The sequence below is a fragment of the Erpetoichthys calabaricus genome, chromosome 2 (genome assembly GCF_900747795.2).
Source record: "Erpetoichthys calabaricus chromosome 2, fErpCal1.3, whole genome shotgun sequence".
NCBI lineage: Eukaryota > Metazoa > Chordata > Cladistia > Polypteriformes > Polypteridae > Erpetoichthys > Erpetoichthys calabaricus.
The window spans coordinates 269,180,373-269,203,302 of NC_041395.2; the positions used below are offsets into that span (position 1 = coordinate 269,180,373).

Sequence of the window (22,930 nt, forward strand, 5' to 3'; positions counted from 1 at the left end):
TTATTGTTACTATCATTTTCTTAGGAGATGTGTAAGTAAGAATTTCATTGTGCTATACACATGACAATCAACTTGAATTGAGCCTTCAGGTAGAAAGTGCACACAAAAACCTTTGATCACAACTGCAGTGTCATAAAATTCATAAATCTTTTCATTCTTGGATTTCTCATTATCTATTCATAAACTTTATTCCATAATAATACATGCGTCATCCACAGCAAATGTTAAACAATGTGTCAGTTAACAGAAACAAGTGATTTGCTAATGTAATTTCATTTTGGCCTCAGGCATCTTGATCTCAGGGACACTCAGCAGTTCTCCACACTATTAGGTTATTAAACAAGAATGTTTATGTGCTGTCATAATGCATGATAGGATAACTTTGATATCCACTTGTAGATAATCAAAGCATTTTTTAGGATTACAGTACTTTATGCTAATAATAAACTGCTCAAAGATATTCTACCTCCATAGCTGGAGCAAGACGTTTAGTGTCTAGAGAGTTATATAAATGAACTGAAGTTATGTATTTTAATCTACTCTTGTTTATCATGTCCCCAGAGTGTGGGGACACATTGCATGCCAGTTAGGCAGAGTTGTACCGTACTCTGCACACATGACATTACTACTATTAATGCTATGAGCAGCTGAAGGTTTACATCATAACATTGATGCAACACATCTTGTACCTTTCAGTGAAGCCCACGTCTAATGATGAAGCATCTTCTTCAATAATACTAATAACTGAATTTACACTGCGGCACGGTGGCGCAATGGGTAGCGCTGCTGCCTCGCAGTTGGGTGATCTGGGGACCTGGGTTCGCTTCTCGGGTCCTCCCAGCGTGGAGTTTGCATGTTCTCCCCGTGTCTGCGTGGGTTTCCTCCGGGCGCTCTGGTTTCCTCCCACAGTCCAAAGACATGCAGGTTAGGTGGATTGGCGATTCTAAATTGGCCCTAGTGTGTGCTTGGCGTGTGGATGTGTTTGTGTGTGTCCTGCGGTGGGTTGGCACCCTGCCCGGGATTGGTTCCTGCCTTGTGCCCTGTGTTGGCTGGGATTGGCTCCAGCAGACCCCCGTGACCCTGTGTTCGGATTCAGCGGGTTGGAAAATGGATGGATGGATGGATGAATTTACACTTCTAACAAATGGGATTTCCTTTGAAGCGGCCTGTTTGAAAACAGATTTAAGTTTCTAGAACATAAATACAGTATTTGTCTGAATAATTACTACACATCTTCAAAACTGTATGGCCTACAGATAAGGAAGTAAAATAGGTGCAGTCTCTTCTTCCGTACAAGACTCAGATTGAGAGTCAGAGTGCCAAGTTACTCTTGTTCTTATTTATTTTATTTGAAATATTAATGCATCTGTTATATGTTCTACTTCAATTAATAAAAAATGAAATAAAATGGCATAACTAGGTCAATCACAATAGCTGTATTTCTTGAATTGTTTCCTGAAGAGACATATGGATCAGTTAGGTGATCACTGAGGTGCCATTTCTGATCAGCAGAACAGCCCAATACTGCAGTGTATGTCTGTATTTATACGCTGAAACATCTAGTGTGAGTTAAGATTATAACTTTATCAGAAATGGGTGGACATGTTTTCAGGTTTCTAAACGTATTTGTAATTTACCAAAACAATAAATATCTAATGATGTACAGGATAAACATTTTAAACATGAAGAAATAAACTATTATTTCAATGGGAAAAGTGTGTAAATACTGGACAGTTTAAAGTAATTACAGTATATAGGCAGGTCTATAGGCTCCTTATTGTCAGAGTACAGTGAAATTCTTACTTGCATTTGTTAATCAACATGCAACACATCCAGACTTATTTTCAAAATGTTAGGCTTAGTGTTATTTAAATATGACATGCAAGTGAATTGGAAGAATATTATGACACTTAAGTAAAATTTTTTAGATCCAAAAATAATAAAACTCAGCAACAAGAGCAAAAAAAATCTTTATTTTGTGTATTTCAAGTGACATTCCAAAAACTTTGTGAAACTCCAGTTATATAAGTTGTCCTCTAGAATTAAATTTTGCTTTGTGGTAGAGGGGGTTGGCGTCTGTGAAGCCTCCATATATTTTTTACCAGATTATTGGCAGTATCCAGTTCTGCAAATACTGAGCTGTCTTTAGATATGATGTACTTATGAAGAAGTGGCTTCAGAACAGTGATGGCGATGCTAAAATTCAGGTGAGGATAAGTAATGTTGATTGCATTATCTCTGGTATTGCTGGTTACGATTCCTGAAGGCATAAATACACATATAGTACAGTAAATCAGTCACAAATGAAATGTGCTTGCAGCTGCATAAAATAAATATTATATCAGGAGGAAAATGCATTAATATGAATAACAACCACCCTTATTGTCCCATATAATATACAGAAGATTAAAATAGACTAGTTTCCTTTCCTCCTTTACAAAGCATTTGGACACACTCCTGCAATCAACTGAGGCTAAACATCATTAGTAAATATATTGTCTATATTATTGCAATATAATATTACATTATTAAATAAACTACAATTTATGGTGATATGGGGCCAGAACTATCCATGTAGTACTGATCACAAGGTAGTGAACAAGCCTGGTGAATGAGCCCACTCATGCAGTCACCTACACTAACACAGGGTCAATTTAAAACTGCCAATTAACCTAAAACACAATTTTGCAGATGAATGAATAAAACAAATAAAAGCTTGAGGAAAAAATGCAAACTCTACGCAGACAATGACCAGCTACAGAAATCAAAGCCAGGACTAGATCTATAACACAGAAGTGCTAACCACTATGTCTTTCAGAAATGTACAGTCCATCTATATGTATCCATCCTTAATCCAATCCAGTATTGCACAATCTGGAACCTATCCCAGCAGCATCAGGCACAAAGCAGGAACCAACAGTATGCAGAGTCCCAATCCATCACTGAGTACTCACATGCAAACAGAAATAGTAAATTCAAACCAGATCAATTTTGAGTCAGTAATTACAATAATACACATACAGTTAGGTCCATAAATATTTGGACAGAGACAACTTTTTTCTAATTTTGGTTCTGTACATTACCACAATGAATTTTAAATGAAACAACTCAGATGCAGTTGAAGTGCAGACTTTCAGCTTTAATTCAGTGGGGTGAACAAAACAATTGCATAAAAATGTGAGGCAACTAAAGCATTTTTTTAACACAATCCCTTCATTTCAGGGGCTCAAAAGTAATTGGACAATTGACTCAAAGGCTATTTCATGGGCAGGTGTGGGCAAGTCCGTCATTATTTCATTATCAATTAAGCAGATAAAAGGTCTGGAGTTGATGTGAGGTGTGGTGCTTGCATGTGGAAGATTTTGCTGTGAACAGACAACATGCGGTCAAAGGAGCTCTCCATGCAGGTGAAAGAAGCCATCCTTAAGCTGCGAAAACAGAAAAAACACATCCGAGAAATTGCTACAAAATTACGAGTGGCAAAATCTACAGTTTGGTACATCCTGAGAAAGAATGCAAGCACTGGTGAACTCAGCAACGCAAAAAGACCTGGACGTCCACGGAAGACAACAGTGGTGGATGATCGCAGAATCATTTCCATGGTGAAGAGAAACCCCTTCACAACAGCCAACCAAGTGAACAACACTCTCCAGGGGGTAGGCGTATCGATATCCAAGTCTACCATAAAGAGAAGACTGCATGAAAGTAAATACAGAGGGTGCACTGCAAGGTGCAAGCCACTCATAAGGCTCCAGAATAGAAAGGCTAGATTGGACTTTGCTAAAGAACATCTAAAAAAGCCAGCACAGTTCTGGAAAAACATTCTTTGAACAGATGAAACCAAGATCAACCTCTACCAGAATGATGGCAAGAAAAAAGTATAGAGAAGGCGTGGAACAGCTCATTATCCAAAGCATACCACATCATCTGTAAAACACGGTGGAGGCAGTGTGATGGCTTGGGCGTGCATGGCTGCCAGTGGCACTGGGACACTAGTGTTTATTGATGATGTGACACAGGACAGAAGCAGCCGAATGAATTCTGAGGTGTTCAGAGACATACTGTCTGCTCAAATCCAGCTAAATGCAGTCAAATTGATTGGGCGGCGTTTCATGATACAGATGGACAATGACTCAAAACATACAGCCAAAGCAACCCAGGAGTTTATTAAAGCAAAGAAGTGGAAAATTCTTGAATGGCCAAGTCACCTGATCTTAACCCAATTGAGCATGCATTTCACTTGTTGAAGACTAAACTTCAGACAGAAAGGCCCACAAACAAACAGTAACTGAAAGTCGCTGCAGTAAAGGCCTGGCAGAGCATTAAAAAGGAGGAAACCCAGCATCTGGTGATGTCCATGAGTTCAAGACTTCAGGCTGTCATTGCCAGCAAAGGGTTTTCAACCAAGTATTAGAAATGAACATTTTATTTCCAGTTATTTAATTTGTCCAATTACTTTTGAACCCCTGAAATGAAGGGATTGTGTTAAAAAAATGCTTTAGTTGCCCCACATTTTTATGCAATTGTTTTGTTCACCCCGTTACTTCTATTTTTTATGTATATAACATTACTGCTATTTATTATGTATTTTATGTTCATATATTTCTTTTTATGTTTTATGTTAATTTATTTTGTTTTTCTTTTATTCTATTATTGTGAAGCACTTTGGCCACAGCATTAATATGTTGTTTTAAATGTGCTATATAAATAAATTGACATTGACACTGAATTAAAGCTGAAAGTCTGCACTTCAGCTGCATCTGAGTTGTTTCATTTAAAATTCATTGTGGTAATGTACAGAACCAAAATTAGAAAAAAGTTGTCTCTGTCCAAATATTTATGGACCTAGCTGTACAACGTCAAATTAATCAGTCTGAACATTAATTACTGTTCCTGTAATCACCTGATGTAAATTATCTGTATTTCTGCTTTCCATGATGGGACTGCAGGACATTTCGGCCCATTCTAGAAGCACTGAGCACAACAAAGGAAAAAAGACTGCCTTAAAAGAATGCTACTGTATGTATAACTGGGCCTGCCTTTATAGATCCACACACATAAACAATTTAGAGTCATCAATTAACATAACAATAGGGAGGTCCATTAACCAATGCAAAGAGTTGATGTTTGTAGAATCATTTCACCATAAGACAGATTTTTGTCCATTAGGGATAGCTTATCCTACATGTGAAATGTGGAATATTTAGAGGTCGCTTCATTCTGAATATTTTATTTTTTCATTCTGTCTATGTATGTACTTCTGCATGGGCTTCTTAACTGGCTGAATGATTAGAAAACCATAAAAAAAAGAAACAGAGAACTTTTTGGTGCTAAGGCAGAGTTCCCAGAACATTCTAGTAGTAAGTGGAAGTTTTCAGAACATTGTAGTATCAAGAGTTTCTATTTTAGTCATTTTTGATGACAGTCTCAGCAGAATGCAAAAGAGCAAAGATTGCAGGAGCCACTGCTACCAGACATTCCTTGACATCTTTAGGTGACAAACAAATCAGAACAGCTGAAGTTGGAGGATCTGAAAGCAGAAAAAACAACATCCTTCTTTGATGTCCTTATGGAAAAGGGCAAAGAAAAGTGTTGGCCATTTCTTAAGAAACCACCAGAACAGTGGACAGATGATCCAATCTCTAACAAATTTTGTGAACTGTCAGCACACATGATGGTAGTGTCTCATCAAAAAGTTCAGCAATATACTGACAAAGGATGAGGAAGAGAAAGAGTGAATTCTTCGACTGGTCGCAAACCCAACTTCATCAAACACAGTGTTAATGTTGTAGTCCTACAGTTGTCTGCAGTTCAGTTTTGAAGACATAAAACTGCCAAAGGAGTGGCCTCTAAAATGTTGTTTATTTTAATTAAAATTGTGAGTGTTTGTTACAAATATGACAAAGAAAAAACTAGCCTTGGATAGAACTTGAATTTGTTAGGTTTTTTTGTTTTGTTTTGTTGACCACTCTATCTAACATTTGGGACGCATGAGAAAACCAGACTAAAATATGTGATTCCTCTATAAAGAAAAAAATCAAAATCATTTTTACTCTCTGGATTTACCTTCATTTAATACAAAGCCAGCACAATTTGCTTTGTATTTATAAGGATTACAACTTGACTAAGGTTGTACTGTTATTTTATTTAAACAGAATGTGTGCCACCATTTAGATGATTCACAGAAAGAAAAAATGTGATGTATGTGTGCTTTTTAAAGGTCAAGGAAGGAAAAGAAGTAAAGCTTAACGTACTGCACACAGCTTTCACTTACAAATTTTTTAATTAGTACCTTATTATATATTAGCCTTGAAAAAAAGGATATACATACATGAAGACACTCCAGGTAAATTAACATCACAAAAGCGGCAAAATATAAAAAGTGTACAGAGAATAATAATTTATACAAGCCACTAAGTGAAAAGCAGTACACGTGATCACTAATATGCTGCCCGAAGTAAGCATTACCAGAAATATTCATATAATTAGTTTCATTTTTCACAGATCTTTTTTTAATAGTAAACAAAACATTTAACCAATGCCATCATATCCAAATAATGAAACTACAAATTCCTTCAAAACATCAGGGTCTTACCCATTCCCATGATCTTGAGAATTAGACAATGTGAACAAATTAAGACAATGGTAACAAAAAAAACAAAGAAAAACAACACAGAGATAGATATAACTTTAATAATATATACTATATATATATATACTGTGTATATATATATATATATATATATATATATATATATATATATATATATATATATATATATATATACGTATATATACACCTATTAAGAAGGCCATATGCATACACACATGCATATATACAGTATGTGTAACAATGAGCACATACAGGATATAAGGGCCATTACTGCCATCCTCTACAGACTGAGTAATTTGGAGAAAGCTCCACATGAATCAATTAAAATAAGATAAACACTAGCACTCAACCACTATCAACTTGGGGGATTTACATCTTAAAACAACACTTACTGTAGCAACTATATTACCCAGTATAATTAATCTATTTTTGTAATAATTTAAAAGAATAGAAAAATCGCCACCAAGAAGAATAACAAAGAGAAGTAAAGAATTTTTGTAATTTAGTAAACTGGAGAACAAATTTGAGGTTGTTGACCAAAAAGCAAAAAAAATTGGACACTACCACGACAAAGGCACCAGAGAATCACAAGCCCGACCCCACCTGTAACAGGGTTAAGGCATGTTATGTGATTGACCTGGGGATGTATGAAATGTCACTTTTACAATGGCATTTGTATTTATTCCAGAGAGTCCATGTGGAGACAGAACTGCTTTATTCACATGTACCTTATAATCAGAAATGTATTAAAGGTTGTAGAACATCAGTGGGTAACTGATGTTATATACTATTTGAAACTGGAAAAAATCAAATTCGCACTTAAAGGATCTGTGTAGAACTTTTTCAAAACCTGGCAGGATCTAATCAATAAAATTTTTGAATAAGCTTTTAAAGCATGGAGGAAGCAGATTATCTCCCTTTTTTCCCATTTATTTTTATTCATTTATTAATTCATCTATTTACTTATTTTTACTAGCTTTAAGTTTTACTCTGCTGGCCTAGCTCTATTTCTCAGGGGTGGGGGTTGATTTGTTTTTGACCCTATTTTTGTAAAAAATGATTTATTTGTATGGAATGTTGTGTGATTTTAATAAAATCAATTAAATAAAAAAATAAAAAATAAAGGTTGTAGAATAATTTTAGGATCAGAGGGATTTCTGCTAAATATGTCAGAATATTTCTGGCACATGAAGAAATGGCATGTAAGAAGCCTCAATATAAACAGAAGACTTATTGTATCTATGTACTGCTATAGCCAGAGACTTCAGACATAGTGCAGTCAAGAGGGGAAAGAGTAGACATCCATGATGACATTGTTTTATGATGTTAAAGGATAAGACAAAAGCAAATTAGTAAATATGGCTGCTAAGTGGAATTAATAAAACACTGCAATCATGCTAATAAAAAAATCTCCAAACCCATATGAAAATGAACGAAAAACTAATGGATGAAAAACTAATCTTAAAATATCCTAAATTAGTTGGTCAGAATTTTTCTCAGCATCTGAATACAAAAGTTGAGTGGGAAACTACAAACAGTAAAGAATCTGTGCCAATTATCTGAGGACGAACAGGACTTAATGAAATAGGTTTGGCTGTAGTGGACACATTTAAGAATAACTGTTTCAAGTCTCAAGACAAAAATTTCTTCAGTAATTTAGCATCTGAATTCATAAGCCAGAAGGGTTTACACTTTTGCCACAAGGTGGGACTCTTGTCATGTGAAATCATTAATATTAGTATGTTGACACTGAAGCTAGGATGGGCTTCAGAGCTTGCAATGGATGATTTAAGCATTTGAATCACCAGCTCAGCTAACTAGTGACAGATAACTGTTGATCTAAATTCAATAAAAGTTGAATTGGAATTCCATCAAGATCTGGGGCTTTACAATTCTTCATGGAAGGGAGTGCTATAACCAGTTTAGACAAACAGAGCCAACAAGTAATGTTGGTAATTCAGGATTACTTGAGCAGAGATAAAAATTAATTTATTTCTTGGGGTAAAACAGCATCTGAATGATTAATAATTAGGAGTTGTAGGAATGTAATTTGAAATTGATTTCTAAATGACACTGAGACATACATTTTTACATGTTTTAACAGAGGAGATTTTGACAAATGAATCAGATCACAGAGCACAAGATAATATCCAGGACATATACTGTATATTATGATTTTGATAGCATTTTCAATATTTTTAAATGTTGTTTTGCATTATGCATTATTTCTGCCAGTTTTCCTTTGGGGGTTTTCTAATGTGTAGGATTTGACTATCAGTTATTTATTAATTTCAACATCATTTAATGCAGTCTATATATTTATTTTTTTTAAACTTTGGTTATTACTGGTGCTGCCATTTTGCAGTGCAACTGTAGTCATGTTGCTATGGAGGATTGCCAGGATGTGTGTGGGTAAGGCATTACTGCAGTGATGGTATAAATGTCAGCACCGTGCACATCCCTGTTTTGCAAGTGTGTGAATAAAACTTTGATTACTTGCATGTGAATTTGTCTTATTGTGGCTTACTAAATAATGAAAATATGCACTCATATTGTCAAAATTGCCTTACTGTTTTGGTAGGGAAAAAGATAAGTGACTGAACTTTAGTTTGGGATATTGGCTTGAGTATTAACTATGTTACATCTTTCGGGACTTCCATTTAAAAAATCTATGTCTGTCTCCTGTCTCTAAGAAATACATTCTTGTGCAAGTTCTGTAACCAATGAAGAATTTAATTCAATTTTAATTATCAAGATATGGGATTAATATTTTGGGTAATGCACAAAAAGATGTAATTGTTCCAAAGCTGCCAGCTTAGTGTCCAGTAACAAAATATTTTCTAGTTTAAATTGAATTGCATAAGAGGCAACAGAAACTGAATTATTCCTGATGAACCCTCTTAATAGAGACTTAATTTTATTTAATGAATAGATTCACCAACCGCAAATGTGTTTTGAATCAACTCATTAATTTTCAATAAAGCTGTGCAACACTTTCCTTTGGAGAAAGAAAGGAAGATGGAAGGAAGGAAGTAAATAGTCATAATACTTTTAAAATCTGTTATGAACATCAAAATATGTCAATATGAAAAAAAAAAAGTATTCTTTTGTAGTCAGGTTAATGGCACAAAAACAACTGATTAAATTTAAGTCCCTAAGAAATTGACTCAGTTCTTTAGAGGATTGAGGGTTATGTTTTTAATTAGCAGAGGATAGGTGATCGAGAACAGGATTAAATTGAAATAAATGCAATACATCTTCCACACAAGTTAAAGAGAAGATAAGCAAACAGGCCTTTAACATCATCATTCGAAGCTAATATTAACTGGTTATCTACAGTGTAATAATATTAACAAGATTTAACTTTTAAATTAAACATACCCCTCATTCAGTGGTCAAGAGTTCTGTCAATTCAAAAGCTTAATGCCATTTTAAAAGGGCTTCCTGTTTATGCACTAATCTGATTATCCAGAAGTATTAATATTCATTTAACAATATATTGGCAATAAATTCATGCATAATGATGTTATAAGCATAAGGGAGGAAAACCAACATGTGGATTATGGGTAACTATTTTTTGCTGTTGTTCAGTATTGGTCCCCCAGGGGCCTACATTGAAGCCTGTTGTATAATAAACTTTGTGATCCCCATTGTCCATGAACATTTGAGTTTAAAACATTTTCTCTACTATCACTCCAAAACCATACAAGGTAAGTCAAGGATTTAAAAATATATTATTTTTGGGTGAAGTATTCCTTTAAGAAGCATACACAAGGAACCAAACAGGTAGAAATCCTTCAATGTCTAATTTACTTCATTGTACAGTAAAAGTGGAACATTATGTCCTGCTGTTTTTTTTATGGATACAATGTGCTTAGGTTGCTGCCAGTGCTCCACTTGTAAAGCATTTATGTCATATCAAAAATATTTTATTTCTGCTTTGTATGTACTATGCGCCACTCGTATCTTCAGGTAAATGCCTGTAAAGTAACATTCAAAATAGATGGCTATACGGGTGAACAAAGTAATCCTGAAGATTGTTCATGCCTATCCACCATTTTAAACACAGTTGTTTTCTTCTCTCAGAGAAATGCTTGGCAAGGTTACATGATTCTTCACAGACATTATAAATCTATAATCTATATCCTGTCATGAACAGTCTCCTTTGGTGTTCTGGACACTTGACGAATCTTCATTAAAGTTTCAATCTCCTATCTTAATAAAAATTTTTTAATTCCTGATGTATCAAAAAATGTCTCTTCAAAAAAAATATATTGTCAGCAGGTACATCTCCATTGTTAAGCTATATCTGCATTCTTTGAACCACTTGCTCTGATTTAGGATTAATACTGCCACCTTGTGCTTCAACAATGGTATACCTTTTTAAATCAATACAAGTTAAGATCAACTTACTCATTTCATTATAGACTCATACCTTCCTTTACAAAATCTCGGCAAGCTAAAGCATACTCCTTAAAGATTAAAACTTAAAATACAATTAAAAAAGGTCAATAAATAAAAATAGAAATATCATGCATAATTGTAACAACAACAACATTTATTTATATAGCACATGTTCGTACTAATGATGTAGCTCAGGCATGTCAAACTCATTACCATTGGTGGGCCGCTTCGACTGCCATACGTGCGTCAGCGGGCCGCACTGTAACAAATACTATTATACAAAGTTACTGTCGCTTTCTTTCCAATACTGAAAACTTTAAAAAATGTAACACTTAAAGTTTAAAAAAAAGCAATTTATTTCCATACAATCTCCATACAACAGCGTACAATTAGAGTCTTAGCCTCTTAGCTAGGTCCTTACATTATTCTATTATATTCATTATATTATATTCATTGCTTATATAGGAGTCTTACAGTGTGAGATCTATTTCTTTTGTCCCGACACTTGGCATCTCTTGTTAGTAACCAGTTCAGCAATATCAGGCTTGAAATCTTGTGCAGCTGCAACTTTTATAAGGGATGAAAGGTGCTCGACGGTAAGTCTTGAGCGATGTGGGGTTTTGGTAGCTTTCATTAACGAAAACAATTGCTCATAAAGGTAAGTGCTTCCGAACATAGACAGTACTCTCGATGCCAACTTACGAATCTGCACATACGAGGGTGGCAGGTAAGCATACAAGCCTGGCACACCAACTTCGTTGTATTTTGCCTTCAGAATAGAATCTGACTGCAGTTCAATCAATTCCATTTGGATATTCTCAGGCGCATTCTCGACGTTGTAAGAGTATGGTGACATAAACAGCGCAAAGTCCTGTTCGTGTGAACTGAAATTACGAAAACGCTCACTGAATTCATTGCTCAGTAATTCAACTTGGAAAACAAATCCTCCAAAAATCAAATTTTACTTTACTAAGTTTACTTCAAAGTTTATATTGTAAAATAAGCCGATATGCAAAATGGCCCCTGACCTACACTAATTTTACAAACTCAAAATCACAAAGATTTGTTAATAAACAACTCACCAACTTCTCGCGTCCACATCAGATCTTCAGCAGTAGTCTGCACTAACTGTTCGTTACAATACTAGCACACAATTACATAAAACTAGAGCAAAAAAAACGTGAAAATATGCAAGCTATTACTACTCGTGATGGTCAGTTCTGCCCAGTGGCCAGTCTCAGCAGCCCAGCCAGTAGTGTAGCCTGCCAGGGGCGGCTCTAGGCTCGTGGCTGCCCTGGGCAGAGAAAGAATCGGTTGCCCCTTCGCCCGCCAATGTCAATATGGTATCTTATGCATGGCGGATGGCCACGTCCGTTGCGGACACTGCATAGCTGCCTCATGCTCATGACACGCTTCTATATGCGCGTGTCCGTAACTTGAAAACCAAGTGGCGGCCCATGATATTCTCATTACAGCAGAACGTGATAATACTACATATAGCTTACTGCTCCGACTCGAACGACATTAGTAAATGCAGCATACTAATTAACAAGAAACACAATGTTTTTCGGCCACATTGCCGTCAGCTGTGTTTTTATTTTCTCTTTCTGTTTTATATTCAATATATATTGGCATTGTGGCCCTCCGTAATGCCATGGGAAAATGCACTTTTGTCAGAAGGCAGAAGTAAGAAAAGTCAATAAGTAACGCCAAAGATGCAGAATGATTCAATCGCAAACGATAGTAATCATTTTGTACAAGTTTAGTGCTAACTTGGATCTGTCATGCGGGCCGCACAGATTTCTGTTGCGGGGGGCCGTGTGTTTGACATGCCTGATGTAGCTCAAAGTTCTTTACAAGATGAAGAAAGAAATGTTTATAAAAAATAAAAATATAAAAATAAGATTAGGCAATACTAATTTGTACTCTATTTTTAATTGGTACTAATTTGTATTCTTTTACTTACTGTATTAACTTGAAAACAAAACATGTTGTTTGTGAAGTCATTTAATTTTCTATCCACTTCTCCTGGTGATGGTTACAGTACAAAGCTTTACTTTATCAGCTGGGGAAAGTCCAATCACTTTCAGGCCAGCTGAGATATATACTGTAATCTGAAATATTCTGTTACATTACCACGTCTTGGTTTTGTCACAGAGGTCCAGTCAACCCCCCAGCTGTCATCATTAACAGATACCAATAAGATCTCACTTAGGATCTCTCATTTAGAGCTTTTTCTGTTCCAATGCCATCAAAGACTTTCTAATTTTTTATGAGTATGACCTTCACTACTTTGCCTAACAATCTCAAACATAAACACTGTCAAATTATACAGTAAAATGTAGTTATTAGATCTTTGAAACTTTTTTTAATCTTTTATTTTTTTATTACTACCTTCAATATTTCTACGAGCAGATCCAGATTAAAGTGTACCACTTCGTAAAATGATGAACAGGAATAAAGCATGGGTAGTATTGAATCAGAGCTGTTTTCATCCCACCATAACAAGCAAAAATAAAATAAGATGAAGTTTGCAGTGCTACTTGGATATCTGTTCTGTTTATGGCTATAACCAAACTGACTCTTCCTCACTGCTCAAAGTGGCAATAAGAATACTGGCTCTGCGCATATCCAGTTACATTCTTAACGAGGTATTTAGTCCTGAAGGCTTGATAATGTGGCCACACAATGCACAAATAAATCATAAAATGGCAAACTTAATTTTCTGCCCTCTGAATTCTAAATGACAAAGTACTGCTGAAATATTTTGTTAATTATATTATGTAAAAAAGATATTTTAAAATGAAAGTTGATTATGTAGCTACATAACCCTCAAGTGATATAGCCTTTTTTAATACAGTGTGTTTTAGACTCAGTGCATTTATGATGAAACTGTGGAAAATCAATAATACTTCAAAGTAAAACGGTTATTTATATACTAGTTTGTGTTACTTCTTACTAAGAATTGTTTTCCCAGAGAAAGTCTACTCTCAGTTTAGAGGTTAATATTCATCAGACATTATCATAATTTGATTAATACAGAGAGGAGTCAAAGTATAAACACTTTTTTACACTTGTCTTTTCAACTATGGGTTGACTTGATTTGCTTGAAAAAAAAAACAAGTGATTTGACTTGGTTGAATGTAATCATTATATCTTAAGACTTGACAGGAAATATGTAGGTCAGGACTTAAGCTTACTTGAGACTTCTTGAATATGTAGGTCGTCATCCCATCTCTACTATAAGTTTTGTTTTTTTTTTTTGCTTAAACCAATTATGAAACCCTTACAGCATTGGCTACATTCACACTGAAGGCCTAAGCAATAGTACTTAAATGTCTATGTTACTGTGCAACACCACAATCAACATACTACTGTATATGAACAACACATATTTAAATATATATATATATATATATTTTTCATACATTACCTAGTAGTTCTCCAGTGCTTGTGCGATACAATGCTCCTCCACTTGTTCCTGCATGCACTGCACATGTAGTCTGCAACATTATAGCTTTAGACTCACACTGCATGACTCTGGACAGAGTTCCAGCTGTCACAGATGGTCCACAATTCTGTCCAAAAAGCCCAAACCCCAAAACACAGACAGACTCCCCTAATATAAAAAAACAAATGAAAACAAAAAACAAAAAAACATTGGACACAAACACTCAGAGAGCTACAGTTACAGAACAGGGTTAGGACAATATTATAAATATCAGTAAGATGACCAAAAACAGAAAATGGTATGTTACAGTAAATACAAACAAGCCATTTTAGAAAGAAACATTTACAGAGATGACAAGGACTCCAACTGATTTGAAATATGAAAGGAATAGAAGTAAGCACGTGTACATGGTTTTCTGCTATAAAATATAGTCACAACACATTTGTACATTTGTAGACAGACAACCTGGCAAGAGGTGTACTATTTTCAGTATATTGCAAGCTATTATTAAAAACTGAATACTTAAAAACTGCATTTTAACAACATTTTTGATCACATTTACTCTACATTAGGATAGAAACCCTGTGTCTCATTGCTCTTACAGATCTATATACAAAATTAAAGCATGTATGTGAAGTATGTATCTTAATTGCATTTTGTTCATACTACAAGATATATTTCACTCACATAATCCAACCAAATGTACACAAACAACATTACATTGGTGTGCTCAAAGAGATATCCTATCCTATCCTATTTAGATATCCTAATCATTTTAGCCTCTTTGAACGTATATATCCGTCTGTTAAGTATCTTGTGCTTAATGTATAAATAAGTATGTCTATGGCATTTGTAACACAGTGGCATTGCACAAATTAGACACTGGAGTAAAATAGGCTAACTTCAAATAAGAGACAAGTGCTCTTTTAAAGACATTTATAGTTGTTGTGATCCTATAAGCAGCTTGTATTTATAAGATGAAACCTGTCCACCAGACATTTCCACAACATTTAATGTGGTAAATTTTTTAAGTAGGCATTGTAGTACAATTCTGAATTCACAGAATACATGCAAAAGTCAGGTTGATAAAAAGTCTCCTCAAGCATGACAGAGACGGAGGATAAAAAACTGCTACCAAGACAGACTCGAAAATATGCAGCTCTAGTTAAGACACTGAGTCCAGGACTGGTTATGCCAGCTGAACGTATTTGTTTATAATTTTTAACAGGGGAGGTTGATCTAATAGCTAAAGTCATGGACTATAAAAATGTCTGCCAGTTGCCCTACTCTGACTCATTGAATGATTTTAAGTAACTTAATTAATCTAACTTTGCTCCTCTTCTGAAAGATATGTGTTGACTTATCACAACAGTCCTATACTGTAGCTATTACATGCTTTGAGATTGTGTTCACTAAGAAAAATGAGTAATTGCTTGGCATTGACAAAGACTGAAACTTAATCAAATTAATTTAAAAAATGTATTGCTCAAACGCTTTGGGTTTCCTTCATCCTGAATACATTGTTTCACCTTTTTAAAAATGTATTGTTAAGTAACAGGATAATATAAGGAAGTATTAATAACAAAAACTACTAACAACTAAGTGAGCATATTTTTCCCTAGGTACTTTTCTACAATTTCCTCCTGCATTAATAAATACAACTGTGATATACAGTGGTGTGAATAACTATTTGCCCCCTTCCTGATTTCTTATTCTTTTGCATGTTTGTCACACAAAATGTTTCTGATCATCAAACACATTTAACCATTAGTCAAATATAACACAAGTAAACACAAAATGCAGTTTTTAAATGATGGTTTTTATTATTTAGGGAGAAAAAAAATCCAAACCTACATGGCCATGTGTGAAAAAGTAATTGCCCCCTTGTTAAAAAATAACCTAACTGTGGTGTATCACACCTGAGTTCAATTTCCGTAGCCACCCCCAGGCCTGATTACTGCCACACCTGTTTCAATCAAGAACTCACTTAAATAGGAGCTGCCTGACACAGAGAAGTAGACCAAAAGCACCTCAAAAGCTAGACATCATGCCAAGATCCAAAGAAATTCAGGAACAAATGAGAACAGAAGTAATTGAGATCTATCAGTCTGGTAAAGGTTATAAAGCCATTTCTAAAGCTTAGGGACTCCAGCGAACCACAGTGAGAGCCATTATCCACAAATGGCAAAAACATGGAACAGTGGTGAACCTTCCCAGGAGTGGCCGGCCGACCAAAATTACCCCAAGACCGCAGAGACGACTCATCCGAGAGGTCACAAAAGACCCTAGGACAACGTCTAAAGAACTGCAGGCCTCACTTGCCTCAATTAAGGTCAGTGTTCACGACTCCACCATAAGAAAGAGACTGGGCAAAAACGGCCTGCATGGCAGATTTCCAAGACGCAAACCACTGTTAAGCAAAAAGAACATTAGGGCTCGTCTCAATTTTGCGAAGAAACATCTCAATGATTGCCAAGACTTTTGGGAAAATACCTTGTGGACTGATGAGTCAAAAGTTGAACTTTTTGGAAGGCAAATGTCCCGTTACATCTGGCGTAAAAGGAACACAGCATTTCAGAAAAAGAACATAGAGATAGATAGATACATCATACCAACAGTAAAATATGGTGGTGGTAGTGTGATGGTCTGGGGTTGTTTTGCTGCTTCAGGACCTGGAAGGCTTGCTGTGATAGATGGAACCATGAATTCTACTGTCTACCAAAAAATCCTGAAGGAGAATGTCTGGCCATCTGTTCGTCAACTCAAGCTGAAGCGATCTTGGGTGCTGCAACAGGACAATGACCCAAAAAACACCAGCAAATCCACCTCTGAATGGCTGAAGAAAAACAAAATGAAGACTTTGGAGTGGCCTAGTCAAAGTCCTGACCTGAATCCAATTGAGATGCTATGGCATGACCTTAAAAAGGCGGTTCATGCTAGAAAACCCTCAAATAAAGCTGAATTACAACAATTTTGCAAAGATGAGTGGGCCAAAATTCCTCCAGAGCGCTGTAAAAGACTCATTGCAAGTTATCGCAAACGCTTGATTGCAGTTATTGCTGCTAAGGGTGGCCCAACCAGTTATTAGGTTCAGGGGGCAATTACTTTTTCACACAGGGCCATGTAGGTTTGGATTTTTTTTCTCCCTAAATAATAAAAACCACCATTTACAAACTGCATTTTGTGTTTACTTGTGTTATATTTGACTAATGGTTAAATGTGTTTGATGATCAAAAACATTTTGTGTGACAAACATGCAAAAGAATAAGAAATCAGGAAGGGGGCAAATAGTTTTTCACACCACTGTAGTGGGTCCACAGCTCATGTCAAAAAGGCTAGTTTTTAAAATAAATAATCGCAGCACTCGCGGCTTAGCAAGGGGGCATGGTGGTGTTTGGCCGAGCGGTTCTCAGGGAATTTGTGATGTGGGCGATTCTCACTTAAGTGCACAGGTGATGAGTCGTCTGCATCAGTAATTGTTCTGGGGAGCTGCTGATTGCCACAGCTGATCCACGTCCCCGTAATAAATAGAAACGTGAGGCGGCTAGCAGGGGAAAAAAGATGAAGAAAAGAGAAAAGAAAGACGGAGGTTGCAGGGAAGAAGGCAGGAAGCAGTGAGGAAAAAGCCGGTGTGTGTGTGAGAGAGAGAGAGAGAGAGAGAGCGAGTGAGCAAGTGAGCGTGCGCAGGCTCACAGGCAGCTGGACAGTTGAGCCCTGGCGGGCTGTTTGGCCGACACCTAGGGCAGTCGATTGTGGTCGCACCCGCTGAGCATTCTTAGAGGAGCAGGAGTGACCAGAAGAAGGATGGCTCGTCGCGGAAGACAGTGGGAGTTGGGAGGCTTGGGAGATGGATTCCCCAGCGTGAGTGTCCTGGCCGTTGGGGAACCTAAGTCTCGGTCTGGAGAGTGCGGAACCAAAGCCAAGGATCGGGAAGCCTCCAGATCAGAACAGAGAGATAAGGTCAGATGCAGGTAGGGCGACTCTCCTGTTGCGAAGCCCAATGGGAGAAGCAGGGGAGCTGCCAGGTAAACAGAAGGCACCAGGCTTTGTTTTTAAAGAGACTGCCTCCAGCCATTGTTTTAACCTCGTTTTAAAGGATTTATTTATTGTTTTTTTTTAACCTCCACTTTTCACCTGTTTTTACTGGATTATTTATTTAAAAGATTTTGATACACTGCACTTTATTAGGACACTTTGTTTTTGATTGTTGTTGGTTTTAATAAAAGCACTTTGGCACTTTTTGCACCATCCCCTTGTTTCATTGTTATGCCTCACTGCCAAGCTCATCTGTGACATTACCGATGGTGTCAGGTTCAAGGGCTCACAAAAGCAAGGGAGCATGGAGCAGAACCCACATCGTCACAACGACTATCAGGTTAAATAGAAACTGTATACTGTCTGAGTGTAAGTGACTGTGGATGCATAAGTGTGCCCTGTGATGGACTAGTGTCCTTGCAAAGTTTAATTTCTGCATAGTACACCGTGCTGTCAGAGTGGATGCATGTGTCTGATCAGGATTAAGCTAATTTGACATGTTTAGATGGATCAGATTAAAAATATATGAATGTTAAAGATCAGTTTGGAGCTCAAGTAGTTAATTCCAGTAATACTGGGTAAATAATTCCAATAAGTTGAAAGACAGCCTAATAGATGTTTTATTAACAAATCTGATGCTAAAATGTGATTGTATTGGATGAAAAAGATATTTCAATATCCACGTTCAAAGTTTTTGAACATTTCAACATTTTGTTTAAAATAACAACTACTGGGCCTATTTTATTCCAAGGCTACTATTTCAACATGTCTCACTTCTATTTCTCTTCCTACCCTAATCTAGTATAAGGAGAGGGGACACCATAATCTAATTGCATGGGTCACAAGGCAGAGGACACCGGCATCAAAACTCCTTGGCTCTTATTGATACCGAATCATATGCTCTGAACTGAACATAAGGATGATAAAATGTACAAAGCACCTACTAGGAGCAATGAGGTCTTTCCTGTCATGTTACTAAAATGCATAGAAGATACAGTATGTTGGATTTTAACATAACAACATAAAACATGAAAAACTAATGTAGGATATTACAAAAATCCCCTGCCACTTGGCATTGCTTTCTTTTTAAAGCACAAATTGTAGTTTTTGCCAAAGCTCTTAACATTTCAAGCGCATAATTTAAAAACAGTTAGATTACATTTCTTTGTAAAGGTCAATATGGACCCAAGGAATATACGTGCCTTGTAACATTATTCAAGCCTGTGATGCCCACGGTGCTTGCAGCCTTGGCCTTCACTTACAAAGCCCATTAACAGTTTTCAAATATTAGTGGATTACAAATAATTCATGTTTTCCAAGCTATATTTGCATTTTAAACTGAAATGCCCAAGAAGAAATAATTAATGACAAAGTAAGTTACTTGGCAAAAAATAGCTTCAAGTCAAAAAATGAAATAAGCTGTATGGGTAAAAATTTACTGCGGTGGGCTGGCGCCCTGCCCGGGGTTTGTTTCCTGCCTTGCACCCTGTGTTGGCTGGGATTAGCTCCAGCAGACCCCCGTGACCCTGTAGTTGGGATATGGCAGGTTGGATAATGGATGGATGGATGGGGTAAAAATGTAGAATCATGTGTTATGATACTTTGTTATGCTTTTACATGTAAAAGGTAATGTCCTAAGTTGTATAAAATCTAACTATTAGAGACAATGTCAACTAAAAATCATCACTCATATACATAACCCAAGAGAAAGTTATGTCAATGAGAACTAATGAATATTTAAAATTCTGTACTTATAAAAATGCATAATTAGAAAATGATACAAAAATAGAGCACTGCTGACTCAACAATCAAAAATGAAACATGTTTTATTATACACACATTTAAAAAATGGCAGCTGGATTTTGCCTAGAAAATGACGTTTATCAAAAAATCAGCATCTAAACAGAAAGAAAAAAACTGACAGGTCAACATTTGAGCTGAAAGACACATTAGAGCAGTGAGAATGGAGTAAAGGTGCATCAGTCAACTATCGTGGCGTATATCAAGAGCACTTTACAAAAAAGGCCTGTTGGTAATAAACTTCTACTCAGAAAGAAACAGGTTAAAGTCTCAATGGGATTTGTCAGAAGGTACAAGAAATTTAGGAAAACAACTTCTAGACTAGAAGAAATTTTCTGAGTAAAATTCAGATATTGTGAAAGAAACCACTTAACATGTCATTTGAATTACAGTTCCTACAGTGAAGAATGGAGGTTTAATATTAACAGCATACTGTACTACCATTTTTGATTTTAAGATATACCATATAATGACAAACAATTAATCATATATTTAATATTTGTTAAGCATATGTGTTTTTAAGACTGGAACAATAACAATATGGGAAAAGTTATAACCTGTAATTCAGCAACATCTAAAATGCCATCATTTTTAATACTATTGTAAGGTACTACATGCAGGCATGGCAAGACATAAAATTTATGTGTACCATGCTAGTTTTATATTTGGTAAATGTACACATTTTCCAACTATAAAAAATAAGCAAAATCAGAAAAACAGGAGTAAACACATTACCTGGGACAAAGGTGGAAGCTAAAGTGGGTTCAGGAGCATCCAAAAGACTTTCATTTAGTAATAATACAGCTACATCATATGGCGATTCTTCTTTTGTAGAAAAGACCACTTTTCCTATCCTGCTGTGGAAGCTTTATAAATCATAAATACAAACAAGATATTGCAAAAAAGCCACTATAGAAATTTGCACAAAAACACAAGAGTCCATTCCAATTAAACATCTGATAAATAGGTTTTAATTCTACAAATAAATATGCACACTGTACTATAACCACACAAAAAAATGTCATTGGCAAACATTATGAGATATTTAAAATATCTCCCAACCTTTGTCTTAGTTATGATTTTTCATTCCATTTCTCTTTCCCACAGAATATTCTGTAATTCCAAATAATAAGAATAATGGAGCATAACTTAGACCAAATAGATTTGTTGAGCTAATAAAAGGACATATCAATTTACAATTACACTACAATATGTAAGGTATGCTCCATATATTAAAATGATAGTTTAGCCCCTGACCCAGTTGGTAATATACTGTATGCTCTCTTGAAGTGCCTGGCTATTTTTTTCATATGTTTTGGTCCTGCCCTCCTGCTGCATCTTTGTGAACCTCTATTTCCACCTCTCTTTCACTCATTTTGGATGTCATTATTCCTTGTTCTCCACAGCTTTTTTACTTCTTTTTTCATTGTATTAATTTTCATCCTCTAATAAGAATCTGATTTCAAGGAGTTCTTCAGCTGCTAAAATTCTCTTGGCATCTCGCTGGAAGAAGCAAGATCAATGTCGAATAAATTTTTGGAGGAACTTATACTTATTTCTTTTAAAACTTCTAGATGCTTTTATTAATTTATTTTCTTCATCCACCATGTCATCCTTAAAAAAAAGTAGTTGCACTTATTTAAAAAAATCACTTATGTTTTTCTAATTGGAATGTGTAGGGCATGCTGAAGGTGCTTTTTTCATTTTCTTTTTTTGCTTCAGCCATCTCCAAATGGGGTGGTACAGAGTTTGTGGAGGAGTCGGTGGGATGGGGACTTTACTCCATTTTTGGTGTTGCACTTTTCTTATCCTGTTGTTCCCCTTTTGTCTCTCTTTAAAAAAACAAAAAAAAATGTTTAAAATAAAAAAAATAATGAGATAGTTAAAACAGGACTTGGGATCTCAGAAAATGCCCTGTTTAATGCAAGTGTCCAAATGACAAAAGAATAAAACACAAAGTAGCCATATGTAAGAAAGAAAAGCTTTCTGGGGGTGGAGCTCCCTCCTACACAGAAGCTGGTGAGATGAGGACTTAAGTGACTGTTGGTCTGGAAGGGGAGGAGTTTGAATTGTTGCAGCAGAAGTGACATCACAACTCATACAGACATTTCACCTCCATTGAAAGAATGCAATGCAATAATTATGAACTATTATTGACAATTCTCTGTTCTGTTTCTCTACTTAGTAACATCTTCTACTTCCAAGCTGTTAATCTGCCCATGGGAAGTACTCCAGAGATACTGGAAACTTTGGACTCCAAGGATGAAAGGATTCAAACTGTTTATCACACAGCTCAGCACAAACTTATATAACATTGTGAAATGCCCAGGAGTTGACCCAGACAACAACCATGTCTGACATTGTCTATTACTAATATTATCATTTTCTGCCTTAATGCTGAAAACTGGAATTTTTGTTTTCCTCTGTTGTCAATTTTTCATTTCTCAAAGATAATATTATTAGAAACATATTGTTAATATTCTTTCTTGTTAGCCTATCAGAAACTGCTTAATTTTACTGGGTTTTTATGTGTACCTATTATGTCACGTGTAACGTTTACTAATTGTTTTTTACATGTAACCTTGTTATAGCGCTCCAAGACTGAACTTAAGGAGCACTATACTTAA

The 22,930-nt window shown here is 35.8% G+C and overlaps 1 protein-coding gene across 3 annotated transcripts in view; it reads right to left on the reverse strand.

Moving 5' to 3' along the window:
- The window catches only part of tysnd1 (trypsin like peroxisomal matrix peptidase 1), a 34,275-nt gene that overhangs the window by 3,303 nt on the left and 8,042 nt on the right, over window positions 1-22,930 (reverse strand). For 2 of the 3 annotated variants that reach the window (XM_028795520.2, XM_028795521.2), the window contains exons 3-5: window positions 21,039-21,169; window positions 14,451-14,636; window positions 1,954-2,260 (exon numbers count right to left, since the gene is read on the reverse strand). In XM_028795520.2, the coding sequence (XP_028651353.2) occupies window positions 2,043-2,260; window positions 14,451-14,636; window positions 21,039-21,169 (535 nt within the window). In that variant the 3' untranslated portion in view covers window positions 1,954-2,042. Of the gene's footprint in view, window positions 1-1,953; window positions 2,261-14,450; window positions 14,637-21,038; window positions 21,170-22,930 lie in introns of those variants that run through there. The other variant, XM_051922928.1, reaches the window with a different exon arrangement.